Source organism: Syngnathus floridae, chromosome 14 (genome assembly GCF_059516105.1).
Source record: "Syngnathus floridae isolate MCC-2025c chromosome 14, RoL_Sflo_1.0, whole genome shotgun sequence".
NCBI classification, from domain to species: domain Eukaryota; kingdom Metazoa; phylum Chordata; class Actinopteri; order Syngnathiformes; family Syngnathidae; genus Syngnathus; species Syngnathus floridae.
The window spans coordinates 1,709,071-1,731,351 of record NC_142426.1 but is presented as its reverse complement, the minus strand read 5'-3'; the positions used below and the strand labels follow the sequence as shown (position 1 = coordinate 1,731,351).

The 22,281-nt window shown below is 44.4% G+C and overlaps 1 protein-coding gene across 6 annotated transcripts in view; it reads left to right on the top strand.

The window, feature by feature from the left end:
- LOC148386925 (ephrin type-B receptor 1-B-like) overlaps positions 1–22,281 on the top strand; it is a 116,188-nt gene that overhangs the window by 20,059 nt on the left and 73,848 nt on the right. For 4 of the 6 annotated variants that reach the window (XR_015862841.1, XR_015862843.1, XR_015862839.1 and 1 more), the window contains exon 2: positions 14,756–14,820. Coding sequence is in view for 1 of the 6 variants with exons in the window: in XM_088397367.1 (XP_088253493.1) it covers positions 14,756–14,820 (65 nt within the window). In the remaining 5 variants the exon portion in view is untranslated. Of the gene's footprint in view, positions 1–1,651; positions 1,713–14,755; positions 14,821–15,133; positions 15,407–22,281 lie in introns of those variants that run through there. The other 2 variants (XR_015862840.1, XR_015862842.1) reach the window with 2 other exon arrangements.

Here is a 22,281-nt window from a genome sequence, read left to right as displayed (position 1 = left end):
GTGCTCTAAGTGGGTATGTGGACTCATCAATGCTGATTGTTAATCTAATTCGAAGTGGTCCGCCGATACCGGTGAAAAGCATTTAGTATCAATCCGTGCAGCAAAACAAATATTGCCTTCGCCTGCCTGCCTGCCTGCTCCAAGTTGATATTTGATGGGTTTTCGTCGTGCTACGGTTCTGACGTCTACTCCGCTTGTATTGGACAAACGGTTACGTTGCAACTCATGAATTGTTTAAATAACGGCAAACAAGTTGGCTTTATTTGGTGGAATCAATGATTAGAGGTGCGTAGTGAAGCAATTAAGCGTTTCAAACATTCACAAAGACATTTTTTGATCAATCTTTGTTGATTTTTTTTTTTCATTTTCCATTGCCCATCAATAGTTGCTCCTATCATTTTTTTCTTTTCTTCAGTTCCCAACAATAATTGCCAAGAAGCGTTTTGTTTGTTTGTGCTTTAATTGAGCGTCTTGGCTGTATTTGTCCTGAACACGCTCGTTACGTCGTTACGGACTGTTTTCCTCTCTTAAATGTAACCTTGACCGCAGGGGTTGTCGGTGCCGGGGGGTCAAAGTTTGGGAAAGTAAAACAGGATCACGTATTGTGCACGGACGGGAAACGGCACAGAACGAGACCATTCAATGATGTTTTTCTTTCTCTTGCATTGGGATTCATCACCTCATGCCAACATGCATGCGCACATAAGGGAGGGAGGGAGGCAGTTGTGGGGGTGGGGGGGCGCTCAGACACCTCCCTCCCTCCCTCCCTCCCTCCCTGTGTCCACATCCTCGGGGGAAGAGGTCAGGTTAAGTGCCGCCGAGCTGCAACGGGCCTGTTGTCCCTCTCTCTTAGCAACAGTGGCGCTCTTAAAAAAAAAAAAAACACTAATGCGGGGCTGGCCGCTGAAAGTGTTCTGACAATGACTTACTATCCGCCAGCTGAGTCCCCTCATCCCAGCGCCAGCCTCTCAGAAAAACAGATCTGTGGCGAGAGCAAAGGGTAATCTAGCGGCGAGGGTCTGCCGCCGACCGCCTCCGTGGCCATGTGTGTGACTGCGAATAGGCTGGGAGGAATTAACACTACTGCCACAGGGACAGAAGTGTGTATGTGTGTGCGTGTGTGTGTGTGTGCGTGTGTGCTTGCGTGCGTGCTTGCGTGCATGCGTGCGTGCCTGCATGCGTGTGTGTGTTTCAGCGAGCCTATGTGCGCGTTTGATGATAAGATGTAAGAACGAGTCTGACAAACGGCCAAGAATTGTTTCTTTTCCAATCTATTATCGCACAAGATAAAGGTTGTGCGTGATGTAAAGCAAATAGCGTCAGCCAGTGTAAACACGGCAGTAAGACTGGCCGCACGCTTTCTGCTTTTGTTTGACGTATCGGCCGTGCTGTCAGTGTGGCACTTTTAGCAACCCCTACGCAAATGTCTGCTTTGTGACACATAAGGAACGCATACAAAAGAATCCGGCAGCCTGCTTGTTATTTCAAAACAAGTCCCCCCCCCCCCCCCCCCCCCCCCCCGCGTTTGTGTATAGTTGTGTGTTTCAACAATGGACTCGGGCAGAGAAGGTCAACTCGGTTTGGTGACCCCCAGAGGAGAGAGTATTTAAAGTCATCATCCTACCACTGTGCCACCTGTCAGCTCTTCTGGCTGAACTCCAGTTACAACATCAAAATGGCAAACACCTACGGTTAATATGCAAAAATATCCTGTGAGTATTACTACTTAAGGGAATGTTTTCTCTCGATTGTTCTTTGTTTGACTCCAGTAAGCGCAGGTGTACAAATAGCAAAAGCGGATTATGGAGCCGTTGTCTCGCCTGAGATTATCTTGATTTTCATATTTGAAGCCACGCATCAGTAGCGAGTGATTTGTTTGTTTGTTTGTTTGTTTTTTAGCACCCCCCCCCCATCCATCCCTGCTGTGTGTGTGCAAAAACAAACAGAAAACAATGCACATTTTTCTTGTCTTTGTGGAGATAAATGAGAAGCTTAAAGGCGTGCTGCTACTGGATCATCACAGTCAATTAGCTCTGCGAGGGTTCTCCCGGAGACTTTTTCTAATGCATCCTCTGTCGTCAACCTGGATGCGTGCGTGCGTGCGTGCTTGCGTGCGTGTGGCTCATCTTTTTTTTGCTGCAAGTATTATTGCCAATAAATGTTTGATGTGTTTGTGCGCACACCTGCCAAAACACCTTTTATACAGCGTGCCACTCGACTTGATGTTTTGCTGTCTGGCAGTGGGGCGTGCGCTTCTTTAGTTCCTCACTGTCACGCTGAGTGACGGCTAATATGCGAAATTGGGCTGGCTTTTGCCTCGGCTGTGGCGCTGTTCGGACTAGGGACGTAGTGGCCGCTAATAAGGCTTTTAGTGCTGTGTCAAACTTGTGATACTACAAAGTGTCGCTCACAGATGCAATTGATGGAAGTGCAATTGTGTCACTTGTTGCTGGCATGCTGGAGGTCAAATAAGTGACATATGACACAAGGCCTGCGTGCTTTTTTTCTTGTTCCATTGCAAATAGGCAATATTAGTTTGGAATGATGCCAATGATGTGTGCTTTTCCCATTGTGTTGCTCTACCTATTTTTTGTTTCTTCCATAGATTGACTCATTGTTTGTATTGTTGCTATTGCATATTTGATGTGTTGAAGCCATTTTCAAAGCAGACTTTTGCCAGCCCTTTTGAAACATTTTGTTCCCCAAAATGCTGTCCTATGACACTATTGGCACCAAAGCCACCCAAACGTTGGTTCTTAGCTTTTTTCACCACTCTTGTTGATTCCTTATTGAATAGAGGGGATGAGCAGAAGTTCTCATGTATTTGGTCGCATTTTGTTTTTTGTAGCAACAGCCAGCCATTAAATATTTCATAAGAATGTCAGGCTTGTATCAAGAAAGGCATCAGGCGGCCTATAAAAAAAGAGCAATTCCGGGCGACTTTTTGGGGTAGATGATTCATTTGAGCAAAGTTTTTAGTTGGATCGGTCCAACAAAGGTTATTTTCCACTGAAGGTGAAAAAAGCTGCGATGTAACTCATTCTGTGGCTCCCTCATCTCCTTCACGCATCTCTGCTGCCCGCGTACCTGCATTTGTTTAGCTCGGTCTGGATCATTAGGAGGAAGGAGCAAGCCGTCATGGGACACCCGGGCTAACTACGCCACAGGGGATGGCAAAATCGCTGCGGTCGTGTCTGAGAGTCATTCCAAGCGCCATCCACTTTAATAAGAAGATAACAAACATGTCCTAAAACAAGAGAGTCTGTGTTTGCTCGGGGCGCACAAAAGCACTTTACTGAATTCATTTGGTGGAAACTCTCGCCACTGTCACAGTGCAGTATGGCTCGAGTTAATGACGAAAGATATCATCTTTTATCAATACGGGAGTGAGGACTTGGTTACGTCACAGCTCATAAAAAGTGCGAAATATACATATATACGTATTCTTGTTAATCATTTACATTGAGCAAAGTATTTCTGAATCATTGCCGAGAAACGACTAAACTTGTCTTTTTTTATCTGCTCTCCTGTGTTTGAAAGCAAACGGCCCCCTCAGTGGAGCCAAACACGTCTTTCTTTCACTGCTTTTAATCAAGTCAGGGTATGAAAATAAAAATCAAGTCACACAGGGGGCAAACAACGAGACAACAAGCTTCTTAAGACAGAATCCTCGTTTTTCAGATCTAAACCCAAATTAGAATGTCATTCCCCCTGTGACCCCAGTTTAGGGAAAACAAATCATATTGCTTCAACACTAACAAGGAGCAGACTGTGAAACTAGAACAACAGACTTTGTGAATCCATGTCCTCCAAAACCATTCATCACTATCTTTGAGTGAGGTTCCAAAGCTGAAAGTCCCATTGAAGGTACATATACGTATATACATATACGTATATGTATATACGTATATGTATATGAGGGATTAAAAGTGAAAAGCATCCCATAGAAAAGTATTATGAAAGGAATGTTGTGCTGCACCCCAAAATAAACATGACACCAAATGAAAAGTCATAAGGGAAAGAATTTAGAAGATAAGATCAGAGATAAGACTTCATTCTTAAAGTGCTTTAGTATGTTTGATTTTGGCCCTGCAATTCCTCAGCCAGGTAAATTTGCGCAGCCACTCTTAACACTATTTCCTGGCTTTCTTTGCCATGATGGTTTCGTCTGACTCATTGTCGGGATTTGTCTGCTCTGGCACTCTAGATTTCCACCCCCAACCATTGTTCCATATTTACAATATTTGTGGAAAATGTATATTTCCACGCACAAAAACACATATTGGCCTGCCTTCTTCTTTGGTGTTTGCTCCTTTTTTTCCTTTTGCAATTAGTGTTGGTTGGAATATCAGCTCATTTTGAAATGATTGCCACTCACAGGAGCCAACAATAAATATTTTATGACGATAATAAAAAAAAAATAATCAGCAAATTTTGCGGTGGCATATGAGCCAGCAGGTGAAAGATTTCAAATTTTAGAGGCAAGATGCGACCATTTAAGAGCAGCCTGCAACCCGGCAGTCATGCCTCTTTTCAACTCTGCAGCTCTTTTCTTGGCCCACAGTTCTTTGACGAGAAGCAGCCTATTAATGGCAAGCACGCTTCTATGACAATAATAAAATTGACATGAATAACCATTGAAATTTCCAAAGGCCTTATGGTAGTTGACAGTGGTTCATTTCATTCGTTTTCATATTTGTTTTTGATATCTGGCAATAAAAACTGTCACTATTGTAGATTCATGTCAACAAAAATTCCCAAATGAGTTTGACCTTTCTTCTATACATACTAGTTACAGCATGAGCGAAATACATTTGAAATTTAAAATGAAGCCCAAAAATGAACTGACCAAAGACATTCTAGACACTATCCTTTGTTTTCGTTTCCTGAATGGCACTCTGCTGTCCTTGTTTATTCAATGATGGAAAGCATTCCTCCTTTGCAAAGGTGAATTTCATCCTCCCTGCCTGCTGCCATATCGTCTGCAACAAGAAGTGGTGTTCTGTCCAAACACCTGCAAACCACTGCTCTCCCTGCCAGAGCTATTTACAAGCCTGTAAATGTGCACTCAGTCCCGCACATTGGCCCTGGACAGACACCTACTTCCTTTCGAAAACGGAGAAATGATTGAACGGCCCGGAGCAGCTTTTACACATGCTGTCTGCTGTTTCCGTGTGCGGAAGAAAGCGTCAGTGCCATTTAAAAGCAAATCGCTAGCACATGCCTAACGAGGCGTCTCGCCTCGCCTTGCCTTGCATGTTGAGCTGCATGCCGCTTTGTTTCCAGGGAGGACATCCTCATCGACAAACTACCTGGAGTGGTAGTTTTGCGCTTCTTTTTTTTTCTTTCACATGCTGGGGGATTTTTAACAGGGAGCGTGACCTGGTCTTCCTTCGTTCACATGCCGGCCTGTCGGCGCAGGTTTTGACAGTCCGGAAAGCTGATGGTGATGTTTTTGCACTCCCGCTAGTGTCACAGGACCACTGTGACATTTTGGGCCAAAGGCCTGAGCCGCCAGCCTACCCGAATGGCAACTGCCGTAAGGTCAGCTGTAAAGTGGATCTGCTTTTAAGGATGTGTGCTTGTGTGGGTGTGTGGCACAAGCTCAAAACACCAGCATCCCTGTGGGAAAACTGACTGCATGTGTGTGTGTGTCCAATGACATTTCAGCATCCCAGAAGAGTTCAGTGTTGCATCAGGCAATGTCCTTGCATTCCAAGAGGCTTATGGAACCATGAGTGACAGGAGACACAAGCAAATTGTGGGCAGGTCAGTGCTTGAAATTTCATCAGATGGAGGTAGTACATCAAATAGCAAGTCCTCAGTGCCCCCCCTTCCCGATTTCTTTTTCCCTCGTTTCAATCCTGCTCATCATAGAACAACCCCGTGTCAAAAGATCCAAGTCTGAGGACTTTTTTTTTTTTTTTATCCACAATACAAACTCCAGTAAAGCCCTGAAGGGAAAACAAAGCCCATCTCGCAAAATATAGACTTCTTCTCCGAGCATGTTAGCAGATGCCGCGAGACAGTAGATTTAGCTTTTAATGACGAGTGCAGAACGGCATTTTCTAGCGGACGCTGGTATTTTTAACACGGATGGAGAAAAGGGTGGCAGATGAGTGTCTGCGGTAGTCCCCACCATGTCTTGTCCCATCTCCTGGGATGTATTCCCTTCTTTTGTGAACCCAGCGAAGCAATGCGTCTGCATGCAGAAAAGCTGGACTAACCAGATCCCAGAAGAACATCTCACTTGTGGTTGCAGGGAGCGGGATTACAGCATGTCTTCACTCTAGAACGCATGTGGCAGGGGAAGAGCAAACTTGGGCATCAATTACCTGGATGGCTCTCACTGCAATGGTCAAGGGACATCACGGCTAAATTGAATAACACTCATAACGGTCTCCAAATGCCTGAGGCCTCTCAGCGCCGAAACTAATTTCTCCACACCTCCATAAGACTGTTAAACTGTCTTCCGATCCAAAGCCCGGTTCTCGTGGGCCAGAGCCATCCTTTGACTTTGATTGAAATTCAGCTCCGTTGGGTTCAAGGAGGGTGAAGGTTGTGCTTTTTTTTTTTTTTTCCCACAAGCACCAATAAGATAAAGGGAGGGCACTTTCAAGGCTCTGGTTAAACAGTTCTTAGTTCTTAGTCAGTCTCCGAATAGAATAACATTACCTGATGCATTTTTTGGCTAGTGATGTGGTTCAACAGTTTTCATTCAGATAAATTGAAGTTGTATTTAATCCGAGTGCGTGTCGGTCGACTCAGATGGCCGTTAAATGAACACTGAAGTGGAATTTTGGGAGTCAGAACGGGTCATGGACTTGACACTTCATTTTCCTTACACAAACGTTTTTGCTCCAATGTAACCGTGTACTTAGTGGCTCTGAGAAATCTATTAAGGGCTAAGCCCACTGTCCTAATTAAAGCGGAGACTGCAGGGGAGTATTATTGAGTGACATTTTCAGCAGTCAGCAGTATTTGGTGCTCCTCTTTAAAAACAATGAGGATTTCATTCACCCCAGATAGCCCATTGGCTATAGTTTGGACTTCTAAATGTCAACGTCACACAATCTGTAGTGCGACTTGGACAAGGCTCGTCGTCCATGTCAGTCACTTGTGTCTCCGGGCCAAAACTGGAGCAGATTTCAGCTGCTACAAGTTTAGAAAATGTCAAAGCTGGAGTTGATTGGCTTCCATTCTGGAGTTCTTTTCCTTTGGGGAAAGGTTAAATCCCAACACCACTTCAATCATGGTCCTTGGAGCATCATGTTCCATTTTCCCGCTTTGGTGGAAGTAGGAAAGTCATTCTTGGCACAGACATTCTGTAAAGTAGTCGTAATCGGCTCCTTATGTTTCGCCTTACTGGGAGGTTTAATATTGGATTCATTAGCCCTCGCTGCCTTTTTCTTAATAACCTTTGGTGTTGGACTGAAATAGGTTGAATTATTTTTATATGAATTCAGATTAGACGTGTAGATTTCACCAGCTGCTAAGTTTAGGACCACCTATTCAGTTCTGGCATCGTAATGACGACTGGAAAAAGAAACGAATGAACGTTTAGCACAAAGAACTGAAAATAAACGCATACGAGTTTACGGCCCATCCATTGAGCACAACTAAAGATCGAAACGTTGCCTTATCATCAGCCGTGCCAGTAATCAATCATAGCATTATTATTATTACTGGCATTGGACTGAAGGTACACTATCTTGGCATTTCTTAAACTCCTGTATTCAAACCAACACTGCCGCCTAGAGGAGACAAAAAAACACAAGTGCTTCATGAAGCAAATTTGAAGCTTCATTTTCCCATCACTATTAATTCGTAATATTATTACTATTGCGACTCAAAATAGGGTTTATTAGCACTGAAGCGCAGTGCAAGGCACAGGTGCTCCATTTTAGAAAATGTATGAACACTTACTCGCAAGCTATGTATATGTTCCATTCCACAGCGAGGGGGTAAAGAAATCAACGATACTATGTGACTGCAATTTGGTTGCGAATTTGCAAACATGAAACAGAAGCTGATCATATTTCTCCTTTTGGTCTTTTTATTTTGGGCTCAGTTCTTTTTCAGTGATTGTTTGGCCAGCATCGATGGATGGCATGACAAAAATGTTCAGCTTGCCATTGACAACAAGTACGTAGATGTTAAAATAACAAAACCGAATGGAAGCTTGAAGACCAAAAAGATGAAACTGAAGTACTCTGATAAATCGAAATTGAGGAAATGTCAGTTGCAACTAGGAAAAGAGGAGCATGGGGTGTATGGGTGAAGGTAAAACGGGTGGGTGGGTGTTGAGGTTATGATGAATTAAAGATGACGCTCTACAGCGGCCCGCTTTGTAAAGATCATTCTTTGTGCTAATGTAATGTTAATGAATGCAAATGATGTCTTACTGCTCGGACGAATGGACGGATGAGACGAGCTTGTGCTTGTGTCCTCTCTTGGTGAGGATGTAGCTATGGCTGCATGAGTGACTGAGCGCTTGGAAATGAATAAGGCTAGCTTGTTATCGGTGGTGGCCATGTAACACAAATGTCATATGAATGTATCAACAGCTGTCTTGAGTCATGCCAGTGCAACACATCACCATCAGCCGTGTCTTGGCGCTTCTTGTTTTGTGTGTTGGTGCCTTTCTGATTTAACGGCTAGATATGATTGTACCTTGAAATATTGGATTTTTTTTTCAATCTCCAGGAAATCCGCTTTTTAATCAAGTAGCCACAAGGTACATTTTAGAAAGAAAAAATAGCTGTCCTGCATGTGGGACAGCTATTTTTTACGTTACATTACTGACTCCATTATTTTTTACGTTACATTATTTATCTCTCTTTTCATTTTACAGCGTAAGTGCATTTTTAAAGCGCTTTATATAGGCCTTGTCTGCAATGAATGTATACATCCACACGGCCTTGTTTGTTTTAAAACATAAAAAAAGCCCAGCATCAACAGGGCCATGACTCCAAATAATCAACTAAATAGAGTGAGGATGGGTGAAGCTCAATAGAAAGATGACATCATAAAATGTGTTAGATTGCTTGTTTCAATACAGCATTGATTTGTCACGCTTGGTCCGTGACAATGCACCATTTCCGCACATTTTGCTCACGTAAATGTTGCATCCAAAGTCAATGACGGTACACACAAGTAGGGAATAGCGTGGCAAGGTTTAATCGTGGATGGCGCAATGGCACCTTGCCGTGATGAAACCATTTGCTAATTTCATCAGACTCTGCCCATCTTGCATGTTCTATTCATTTTCATAACATCTGCCGCCGATCTCTTGGCATCTCCTCGCGTCTCGCTTTCTTTCTTTCTTTCTTTCTTTCTTTCTTTCTTTCTTTCTTTCTTTCTTTCTTTCTTTCTTTCTTTCTTTCTTTCTTTCTTTCTTTCTTTCTTTCTTTCTTTCTCTTCTCGTCCCTGGCTTTTGTTCCTGTTAAGCGTGCTCTCTTTGGCGCCAGTGGGGCCAAAGCGGTTAGGATGGGTGCGTGCGGCTGCCATCCCTCGTTGTCTCGGAGGACCGCAGATGACTCCATCCCTCATTGTCTCGGACGACCGCGGATGACTCTGTGTTCAATTTTCAAATCAGCCACATTGTCAACTTCTCCTTCAGGGAGACGTGAATGAAAGGTATTTCTCTGATGTCTTTCTGTCGTCTGTCCTGAATGTTCTATTTAAAGCCTTCAAGCCTCGCCGTAGCAATAAATGAAATAAGTCTCCCTCCCGTCTTCTCTGTTAGCTCGTCCGCTATGGGTTCTTTTGAACCCAGCACTTGTAAGGTTGAATGGGAACTGACTGAGAGTAATCCTTTTAATTCTGATTCTTCTTTCATAGAGGATGAAAGAAACCTGAGAACATTTCATGTTAAGAGGGTCAAATTCTCACGACAATTGTCCGTCTCCAGACACAATTCATGGTCAAATCATTTCTTTTGATCTATGTAAGGCACCTTTGAACAGTTGCTTTAGTAAACGCTGGCTCTTTTTCTTTCTGCCTAAAATCCCCCCGAGTGGTAGGCTGATTAGTTTAGGGAGACGCAGCAGCTTTCAGTCATGCATGTTTGCCACTTTGTTTTCATCCTGGCATTAAGATGCCAGGCTCAGCACGCTGAGCCACCATGGGGCTTCATCACTGTTAAGTGCTCATTTCAGCCCCGCTGAATTCTCCTCATGCTTTTCTCGCTCTGTCTCTCTCTCGCTTCCCATCTTGACTCGACAGCTAAGAAAGAATACATGCCTTGTGCAAAATCTGCAAGATCTTGCTTCAGTTTGTTGCCCCCATCGCAAAGGCTTGCATTCAGCAGCTGGACATGATTGTCTCATTGAATTGCAAAGCGGGCCGCGATGCGCCGGGTCGGCCAGCGTCCTGAAGTGCGATGGGAGGGAGAGCGTGTCAAAGGGTGGAGGAATGGAAAAGATGTGTTCTGGGATGAGAAGACAAATGTGTGGAGAATTGCCCGCCTTATTGACCGAAGAGGCTTCAGAGAGGCGCTTCAGCACATGTTCTATCGACCGGCCGGCAGTCACGCAATGGTACGTCCAGGCCTCAAAGAGTGGAATTACACCGACGTGTGACCGACCAGCCTCATTTGCAAAGCAGAAAGACATCCACCCGAGCTCAGAGTATGCCAAACGCTCGGTCGGCGGTGCAACTATCTCCTTCCTTCGCAACCATCTCCTTCCTACTGCTGCTGTGCTTTCAGGCCCAAGCCTTTGGAAGGTGTAATCATGCGATGCATCACGCGACTGCTCGCTCGCTGACGTGTAATTGCGCAAAGAGAAGGCTGCCTTATCGATCGCTACCGCAGGGTCCCCATCAATGTTTAATGCGGTCTTCCCTTGCAGAATCAGCCCACCATTTGCTATCGATCCATAGCGATTCCCTAATGACGAATATCTGTGCCGTCTCGGGTTCGGTACATTGGGGTCTGGGTTCAGTCTTGAGCATGGTGATGACAAAACCGCATCCGTCACATGATTGGCAGTAACTAATATTGTGCAACGTCTCCTGCAGCCTCATAAGTGCTCAAATCCATCAAAAGATGACTACCTTGACACCTACAAGCTATTGTTTTCCAATAGATTTATGATCCGTGCTTGTGAAGGCAGCCTTAAGCTTTCTTGATGAATACTTTTCACACAGTCTGAACTTTTTTTCACCTGGCGCTTTAATGTCAAAGCTGACACAGCAGAATACGAGATTCTGCTGCTAACCTTGAGGGGCTTGGCATTTGTTGGCTCGCACTCATTTTGGGAACGACTTGCGTGACAAGGCCAGAGACCAATTTGGCTCCCTCGGCTCAGGCTTTACATTTGACCGCACGAATTTTGGTAAAAGATCAATTATCGATGAACTGTTTGACTGAATCAGCCAGCCCTTGATTGTTTCATCCAATTGCTTTTCGTTTCCAAACTATCGAGAGAATTCTTTACGGGATGACTTTTATTGTAATGCCCATGCCTACTGTGAACAAACGGATCACTATGAAACACTGCTCCCTTCGGGGATGGGTTGAATGCAGACAAATTTCACCACACCCGTGTGTGTGTGTGTGTGTGTGTGTGTGTGTGTGTGTGTGTGTGTGTGTGTGTGTGTGTGTGTGTGTGTGTGTGTGTGTGTGTGTGTGTGTGTGTGTGTGTGTGTGTGTGTGTGTGTGTGTGTGTGTGTGTGTGTGTGAGTGACAATCATTGGGTCTTTACCTTTTTTTTTTTAAATAGAACTGGATCGTGCCAAGTGAGCACCACTCTAACACCAACAACAACAAAAAAAATCAAACAATGCCTCCCAAATGATATGAATGATTTTAAAAATAAGCCTGACTGTGAAATCCACTCATAATGAAGCTCTCCTGCTAACAGGGGCCATTGGCCAAATCTTAAAGGCCAGCCGACAGGAGTAGGAGCCCTGCCTGGTTGCTAATAACCACTTAGCAGACCCCATTTCCTCTCTTTCTGGTGTCAAAGGCAGACATCAGGTCACAAGACACTCTCATGAGCATTTGACCCCTTTACCACCATCCGGAGCTTCTTCCATCCAACAATCCGTCCGTCTGTCTCTAAAAGAAAACGGAGAATGGACGAGCAGGAGCCTGTGTGATTTAACTAAATCGCTTGTGATTTCCCCAGAGAATGTGTTGGCAGGGCGCGCTACATTGGCTGCTTTCACGCTCGTCTTGGAGCTCCCCAGCAAGGCGTGGCGTGGGAGGGCTGCCACTGTTGAAACAAGACAAGGCCATGCTCATCTTAAGGGAAGAGGCGATGGAAGCTGGGCGTGAACAAAGCTGTCAGCACACTGAAAATTGGGTGATACTGTATGTTTGTGTTTCTCGGATTTAGCCCAATTTCATGTCTGAAGACATCTTTTCCTACTAAGTGGAGATGGAAGATGCCGCTTGCTATCATTGGTGCATTGGTAGGCTTTTTTTTATTCTTTCTCCCCCCCCCCCCAACCAAGAACACTTGACGTAAAGATGACAGGCGTCAAAAGCTCCATTTGGAATGATTTGAAAAGGCGACATCTGCAGGGGCACGCTTCCTAGAGCGGAGAAGGTAAAAAGGTGGGCGCCTAAAGGCTTGGAACGTCTCCTTGAATGACAGGCTGAGAGTGTGCAGCTTGCAACTCATCTCCCTCATCAACAACACGTGTGGGTGGTGCTAGCAAACTGTTTGCTGTGCGAAATGGATCGCGTCCAAGTCAGCTACACTCTGACATCCTGCAGATGATCGCCTCCAAATTCCTTTCACCTGTTTGTCTCCAAATACCGCAAATTTGGGAGAAAGACATGTAGAATCAGTGAAATATATGTTTCTTGGTCGACTTAACAAAACAAAAACAAAAAACAAAATGGTGGCCAGAAAAGACTAAGCTCAATTATGGCGTTACTAAGGCCAATCTGTCCATCACTTTAAATACGAGTCAACGACATCGAGAGGATTGAGAATTACTTCTTTTTTTTTTTTTTTCTTTCCGTGAGCTCACATTGCCAAAAGAGCAGACATTAATCAATACTGAGCCTGTGAATGTCTCCTGTGAGTAGCAAGTCTAATTGATCTACTATTCACAGAGGAACGGTTCAAAAGGGGAGCTTCAGTTGCCAACTTTTTCTTCAATTTTACACCACTTAAGTTTTCTCTCTGCAGCGTGACTCACAGAATAGATAGACATCCTTCCTTTCTTGTTAAAGATTAGTAAGGCCCTTTTAGTGGCTCTTTTTGGACAGAAAACATTTTTTGTGACTGTCAAGGGATGGGATGGGATGGGATGGGATGGGATGGGATGGGTCACTTCCTGTAATTGTGACACATATGAAGTCGAACAATAACAACTTTCTACAAACCTAGCAAAGGTAGGAAGTTGGGAAGAACATTGCGGAGCATGCCTTTGAGAATTTCTATTCTTTCATCCAGGAAGAACACTTTTAAGTTCAGAAGTCATCAATGTTGGACCTGAGAAAAGTCCCGATTCCTGGCAATCTCTTTTTGTACATTGAAAAGGCTTTGAGGCCAACATTGTCAAGGGCTACGACCCAGTCTCGCATCTTCAGATCTTGAACCGGCTTTCATTATTTACAAATTGAGGTAGTGCCACCTTGTCGTCTGTCAAGGTTTGAAGTGTTCATTTGACTTTTTAATCAGTCAGAGGGGTCCCTCCTATCAATCATGACCCACATTTTGTACAATGCAAACATTAGTTTGGGGAAGACCAAAGCAACTTGTGGAACACCCTAAGTTGCAGGTTGACTTTAAAATGAGCAGTCCGAGAGAACATGGGCAGAGTCCTTCGACTGGAAAGATGAGTTTGCAGTCTTTAGTCTTACTCTGAGTCTGGCAGAGATGGATGAATGGGTACTAGGGATCAAACTCTTCTCCGTCCGTTCATGAACGACACTGTCAATTGAGTGCACTTCATCTCAGTTGAATGATATTGAGAATAAATGTTAAATGTTTACCGTATACAAGATGGCGGCGCGTGCACACGCAGCGGCCACTCTCTGTCCCGTTCGGTGTTTTGTGAGTGTTTACTGAGTGTTTGTCGTTTTGTGTGTGTTCGTCTCGTGTGATACGTCGTGCTACTAATGTTCTGCTCAACATCGGCGGAAGTGGGTTTTATGGCGTTCTGGACTTTGGTGCGGAGAGATTAAGGGCGCTCGGACTGCTTCGTCATGGAGCGACCCCGGACTGGCCTGCTCTTCCTCCCCCGGTTGGACTGCGTCGTGAGCTCGGACTGCTCCGTCCTGGAGCTTTGTTGGGATGCGTCGGCAGCGGGTCTGCGAGGCAGCGGAAGAGGGGCCAGCGAGGAGACGTCGGGCCAGGCTTGCGGCCAACCCAGCTCGCCCAGCCGTGCCTTCCATTCTCCTGGCGTACGTTTGTTCGCGGGACGACAAGATGGGTTGCGTTCGCCTGATAGGATCCACGAACCGGACAGTGCGTGCCTGCTGTGTGCTCGTGTTCACAGTGGCCTGGTTGACTGTCATCTTTTCGGACTCTGCTGTGCATCGTGAGCGGCTAGCGTGCTATCACTCTTATTGTTCATCTTCTTGTTTTATTTTTCCTGTGTGGTTTACTTGTATGTGCGTTGTGAACTCTGTCTTGTCACCCTGGGATAGTGAGAAACGTAATTTCGATCTCTTTGTGTGTCTTGACATGCGGAGGAATTGACAATATAGGAGACTTTGACTTTGACTTTGAGAAGAGCTTGTTTTGCTCTAACTCCTGACCTTTTTTTTCTCTCTCTCTCCTGGCTACAGAAACTCTGATGGACACTCGAGTGGCCACAGCAGAACTGGGCTGGACGGCGTATCCTAACTCTGGAGTGAGTCCATTTTGTCTGTTTCTTTTCCCACCCAGAATTCAGAATGTGATTCAGGACCACGAAACACAGACAGGCAAATAGACCCGGAAGGCTGGCAAGGGTGAGACTCGACTAAAGTAGTGTAGCTGATATTATGGCTATTATTTTGCCGTATCCTGCCTCCTAATGACTTAATGATATAATGTGTCCCACACCAGTCCCAGAGCGTAGAACCTAAGTCCCAGTAAATGGGCACTGTAATGATACTGTAATAGCACGTTTATGCAAGGAAGTAGCGACGGCGGCAACATTAAGGTGAAAGTGAGTGAGGAGAGCTAAAAGGATGGAAATTCACTTGTTCATTTGATGAACATGAAAGATGTGCGAATGAAGTCGGAAATGACAAGTCGTTTTGCTTCCTTTTCTTCCAGCGACTCATCAGGAAGTATGATGGCGTCGAAATTGTTAAGCTCTCATTTGAGCTACTTTGATTCAATAATGCATCGCCACGCTCCACAACCCAATACCGAGCGGTGTTGTGTATTTCCGAAAAGGCCAGCAGCAGCCAATGCACATTTTCCACATCTTTGCGAGCCATTTTACACAGGTACGCATTGATGGCTCTTCAACATAACTGTGGTCTGATCAAGGCATGCCTCAGTGCTGTCTTTTCAAAACACATACAGTTGGGTTTTTCTTTCGTGTCATTTCTTTGATTGAATGGAATGTACCTAAAGTCGAGTGTACCTAAAATGTTGCATTTCCCCCCCCCACACACTAATTGTACGTTCAATTACCGTTCCATTTAATTCAGAGATCTACAGTATACTGTTTTGTAGTGTAGATTGTAGCTCAACTGCTCTCGCTATGCTTCTTCGTATTCCCTGTTGAGTGTTATTTTTAATGCCGTAAATAACCACAATATTACATTGTGTGCGCTGTGTTTGTCGGAGATGAAATTGGGTCCGGCCGGGAATCGCAGGCTGGCTATGAACAAGTAAGCCGTGATGTGAGGACTGAAGTACTCGTGTTCCGCATTGTCTGTGCCCCATGATGTCACTCTGCATTGCCGTCAAACTTGAGTCACTATCGGCATTGTTTAGTTCTCATCCCACCGCAAGTTCAAGAGCTTTTAAAACTTTTCCACTCCACATGCAACGGGGAGGGGCCAGTCCATTAAAGATAGTAATGGATGTCTTCTATGCGTGTAAGTGTATATTAACACAAGATGCATAAGATAAATGTATACGGCTTATAGGAAATACACTTCTCTTATGTGGTAATAGCCGTACAGTTGCTAAGTGTCGGTTGGGTAAACCTCAACATGATGTTGTCCCAGTTAAGGTTGCTATGCTATGCTACTCTTTTAGTAACACCAGCTGGAAGTCAGCCTTTGGGGACATATAGTATCTTAGCAATAATGGGATGTCCCAGAGTTGTTGTTTTTCTTCTTTTTTTTTTTTTTTTTTGCCAGATTGCCCAAGTAGCATTGTACTCTAGTTCCAGTGGTTTAAACACACAGACACAAACGTGTAAATGCACATCATCAGCATGCAGTTACACACTCGGATGGTCGCATCTGTCTGCAGACAACTTACGCGGCAAACAGATGTGTACAGTTAACAACCTTTTTGCTTCCATCATAATGAGCATCCTGACTTTTTACTTAGACGTTTTCTTTTCCGTCTGTGTAGACTTTTCTTTTTATTTATTTCTCGCTCACTGTCTGCTCTTCAAAACCACTATAGAAATAAAAGACCTTGAGACCCTTCCAAAAAAAACTTGCAACAATGTGAACGACCAGACCAAAATAAAAGCCAATGCGCTCTTGAAACACCATTTGATGTACTTTCAGTGTAGCTGTTGATTAATGATGGAGTGTGCTCCAGGCCCTTTATTTTCTGGATCACATCATGAAGCACTGAAAAGAACTGGAATGTCAGTCAGTTGAGACCGAGTGTGGAACTCCGAAGACCACTTTTTGGATTGCCGTCTTTGCGTTTGCTTTGCCTTTCCAGAAAGTAAGGACAACTCCCTTAGCCTTATTGAATGAGGGAAGTGATTCCTGGATCACATTTGGGCAAATTCACCAAAGCTTTCTACGATGTTAGTTAATTACCATTAACTTTGCCAGTGGGAGGGGGAAAACAAACAAAAAAATGGTCGATGGTGAGTCATTTGCCTTTCAATAACATTTTTGGTTTTAAATGTTGGTAGGTACGTATCTTCCTTGTTAGTAAGCTCCTTTGAGTTATTTTCGATCAAACCTTCAACCATATTTTTTATTCAATACCAGAGAAAGAACCCAGATTCAATTTGCTTGGAGCTGGGCAATGAATGTTTTTTTCCGCACTTCAGGCATTGCAATTTTCCCTTTTTTTTTGGGGGCTCGAAGAAACTGCTGCCTTACCATCAGTAAAGTAGATATAAAAACAACCTGGTAACTCATTAACTCATTAATACAAAAGCCTGTTTGAGGGGGAAAATGCACTTAAATGTTCAGAGCTTTTATTGGATGCAAAGCGATTGTGTACTTGATGCTTTTTTTACGAGCAGTGAGGCAGACGCCCTTCTATCCATCCGCATGTAACAAATTCCCACTGGAGATGCCGTAGAAGAAAGCGCGAAAGCTCCGTGAAGCAAAGCAAGGGAATCAGACAAAAATAAAAGCGACTTGGCCTTCAGACAAGCACATAAACAAAAAAAAAAAGACAAGTTTGTCATCTGAATCCCCCCCTCTCTCTGCATCTCACTCGAATGGTTCAAATAAAAGTGGGAACCGACTAGAGTTGCTTTCATCCGGAAGGAGATAGGCGAGGATTAAGGGGGAGTGTGGAGTGAAAGGCGAGAGCTACAAGAGCGAGAAAAGAGGGGGTAGGTTATGGGATCAAAAGTAGGGAGGAGGGGGGCTTAGAAGAACCCAGAGGGAGGAGGGGGCTGCTGATGATCCATTTTGTGTCAACGCTTGTGGCAGCCCTGCAGACTTTCAGCTTCGTCTGTGTGTGTGTGTGTGTGGGGAACCGAAGCCGGGGTTAACTCATGTGACTCTCGCAGGTCACAGTCAGAGTCATGCTTTTGGAGCGGCGGGGGTGTAACGGGGTCAAAGGTTTGGCAGCGGCTGCTCCGACGGAGGCTTTCGGGCGTGTCCAAAGCGGGGCCAGTTGTTGCGCTTGTTCGGGCCCGCGGTGGTGGAGTGCGATAACGAGACAGCCAAGTGAGCAGTTGGATGGGTGCTGAGGATAAACGCTGGAGGGCAGGAGGAAAAGCCAAACGGGGCGTGTGCTCTCGGAAGATAAGTCCGAGTTGTTTGGGAAAGCTTGTGCTCGTAGCAGGTGGAGAAAAAGAACACACATCTGCTGTTGGCGTGTTTACTATTATGTGCCCGCATGCGCTTGGTCTTGCATGCCCGCACCCGCCCTGGATGGGGCACGACTCTCGCAGCTCCTTTGCGGTGTACCAGCCAAGCACCTGCGGATTTTAACTGGACAGGTGCGGCGTGCACTTCCTGCAGCCCACTGAGAGTCAGCGAGCGAGCGAGCTAGCTAGCTTCAAAACAGCCATCTCACCATCTGCTGACCATACTCAGTACACCTCAATTATTCATACCCTGACGACAGGCTGTGGTTTAAAAGCACCAAATAGGAGGAAAGAATGGGCTGATTGAAAACAATGTAAGGTGGAGAAGAATGGGAATGCAAAGTCACGCTTTGGTCCATCTTCATCTCTTCAGGCATGCATTCAAGTTAGTACATTGAAATTGGACGTGAGCAGCACATGGCTTCTCTCCAATTCATCTCATTGTCAGACCAGTGGGAGATGCCTTTTATATGCTCTTACTGGTTATTGAGTACGTGGAGATAGAGTGATTCGATTGCCCCGAGCTCCGACGCCTATGTCTTTGCTCGACATGAAGATGAAAATTGTGCGTTTGCGGCTTTCATTGTTTCGGTGTCTGTATAGTTTTGTTGTTGTTGTTGTTGTTGTTGTTGTTGTTGTTGTTGTTGTTGTTGTTGTTGTTGTTGTTGTTGTTGTTGTTGTTGTTGTTGTTTAAACGTTTGTGTGAAGGACAGATTTGCAAATGTTTTTCACGGAAACGCCCACCAGTATGTACAATACCAGCACGATATAGTTGGCATGACAGACTGCGTTCCACATTGCTCTACTACTTTCCTATCAAATATTGATGTCTTTCCTGTGGGATTTTATCAGCGTGATTAACATGTCCAAACTATTTGGGATAAATGTAGTCCAGGGATGAATGAAAGATATTGGATGACTCCCAGGAGTACTATAATGGAGTGATTTTGCAATACGTATATTCTCTCCTCTTTTTTGACTAGCCCTTTCTCGAGGTCAAAGCTATTCACCTATTTGCACGGAAGAGTGATCCGACTCAAACTATGTAAAATGCCATCACGAAGAGCAACGAAAATGAATCGCTTAAAGCGATATCAATCTGACTGGTGGAGCAACACATGTAGACAGATAGAATAACTACTCTCATTGTTGATCCTTTGATAAGATAAGAGTGTTATGGCAACAGATCCAATATCTGTGTCATTCCATAGACACTTGTAGTAAAGGACTCGTGCGAACCGTGAATTTAACAAAAAGGTCTTTATCTATAAAAAATACAAATACAAAAATTACGATAAATCAGTTTTACAATTCCCTTTTCTTTCTTTCCAAAAAATACACAGTATATACTATGTACACGATCTACACGGTCAAAAACTGTTTTTCTCCGTGTCTACGTAATCCAACTGTCTAAACGATCCCTAAAAGGTTTGTTCTAATGCAATACAACCTGACAGGAAGTAAACCTTTCAAAATAAAACAAAATTTCACAATAAAAATGCCTAAACAAATGTCAATCGTCTTAACTCAATTTTACAAAATAAAAAACAAACCACAATACAATTAACTTAAACATTTCCTACTTATGGCTCTAACAAAGAGAATGGTTAATACAACGAGTGCAGCTTACTGAGTCAGTTGGGAAACTACGTATTATTTGTATGTGTCTCTGTATTGTAGTGCCCCCCAGGTGGCCAAGCCCCAATGTGTGGCACACCAGCACAACATCCTGTGAATGGAGGCAACAAAAACTGTTCAAGTAAAACATTATGGAGTGCTATCTTTGCAATTGAAGTGCATTTTTCTGTGAGGGTAGAATGGATTCATGCCATTCACATTCATGTTAGTGTTATAAGAGGATTTGATTTTGATTTCGAGGGCAGCAAGTCAACAGACCAACAAAGTGGAGATGGTACTAGAGGTTGCACCTGTTTTAAATCTTAGGCTGTGGAAAGGGGCATTAGGCTATTGGCTAAGTATCATTTATCAGTGAGTTTTATTATGTGCTATGAGCGAAAGAGCCTTCATTAGCTTTCATTTGGGTGTTTTGATTCAAAGGTCCAAAACATACTAGGTCACATTTATAATCTCGGGTTACTCAATCATAAGAGGTCCTTCAACATCAACATGTCGGCCTTGCCCAATGGGTTGCCACGCATTTGGAAGGGCTTTGGAAGTGTCAAATGGCGGTCGTTTGGAACCTAAATGTCTTGATCTGGGCTGGGCAGTAGAAGCACATTTGACGAGACTTTTGTGCTAACGCCGAGCGACGGATGGCCACGGTTCAATCGGAGCCTCATCAACGTGTAAGACTGTAATTATGGCGTGGCTGGTATCTGGCGGGACGCCACCATTTCCTTTCCATCCATCCATCCATCCATCCATCCATCCATCCATCCATCCATCCATCCATCCATCCATCCATCCATCCATCCATCCATCCATCCATCCATCCATCCATCCATCCATCCATCCATCCATCCATCCATCCATCCATCCATCCATCCATCCATCCATCCATCCATCCATCCATCCATCCATCCATCCATCCATCCATCCATCCATCCATCCATCCATCCATCCATCCATCCATCCATCCATCCATCCATTCATCCATCCATCCATCCATCCCGCTCAGCCGGGCGGAACTAGGCCTCCGATGCCCCTCCAAAGGAATCATTCCCGTGCAACTTCTTGCCTGACAGCAGGGCTCGTTTAATACCGGAGCCGATCACAAATGATAATAGCAATCATGCCGCCGCATATTTTACTGCTTGGGCTGTGCGCCCACACTTCCAAAACGACTATGAGCATATGTGTGGAAGCTTGCGAGGCGACGTGAGTAAATGAGGCAGGCGACGCTTCGCTATCAAAACAAGCCAGCTATTGCTCCAAGTGCTCTGTGGACTTCTAGGATATGACCCTCCAGGTTCCAAAGCAAATCATCTCATTATTCGGAAAAGCCTTTGGAAAGAAGAACTTCTCTGACTTCTGATTCTTGTCAGCAGTGAGAGTATCTTTCAGCGGGCTGAGTTTGGCTTTTCATATGTATGCTTCGCTGCCCTCCCTCCTTTACTAATATGGCAGTGGGAATGTGTTCAACTGCTTCTCGGCTTTGTCCAAATGGGGATCATGTTGCACTTTCACATTAGCAAGTCGATCAAAAAAACAAACTGTCGCTCTTAAAGTACCGTAGGTTTTGGTTTGATTTTTGGGGGATTATTATTGTTGTTTTCATGAGAGTTCAGATGGCAATAGGCTTCAAATGAATCCATTCGAAACAAGCAATAAAATTGTCATGACTTACAATAAAATCGACATTTAAAGGAACACTGGAACTTTTTAGAAGGATGATATATAGTGACGAAAACTGTGATTGGTTGAGAATTGTCAAAGAACCTTGAAGCAAAAATCCCTTATTGGAAGCTGTCAGATATTCGTAATCAGTACGCTATACTCTAATGGTGATTTATCCCCGTGATGAGTTTGTACAAGTTTGAACTCGTCAAGAGATGACAAGGAACATGTATTGATTTAATCTTCGTGACACCTGATTCAATATTTGTTCTATTCTCGTTTGTGTCTCGTTAAGACCTTGCCCATCTTAGAGGCTTTAAGGCTCACCATCCGTTCCACATCAATATCTCCAAACGTGAAGCTTTATCACTTCACGGTGATGAATTTGAAAACCACAAAGTGCGCGAGTCCCTCGAGTACCGGTGGTATGGGCGGGCGCAGTTACTTTCACATAAGTCAAGCATTCCGACCTCGTGAACACTTCTTACGACTTGGGCGGTTCCAACACAATATGACCTACCGGCTGATTTCGGAATATTGACGGCAGATGTTTTGAATTATTTTTGCCTTCCAAAGTAATGAGAGACAATCAATGTAATGAGCGGCGGCCTTCGTGAAGGGAACGTAGCGATGGCTTGATGGCAGCGGTCTGGGGCTGTGGAGAAAGGGACTCATCAGCCTGAAGAAATTACACATCCCTTTCATTTCTGGCCGCACTTAGTATGCTTTTCTCCTTTCAATCACTCACTATGTCTTTGCTACAGCCCCACCCCCATCGCTAGTAGCTCAGCGAGGTGTGACTGGTCATTAAACCAAACATGACTGGCC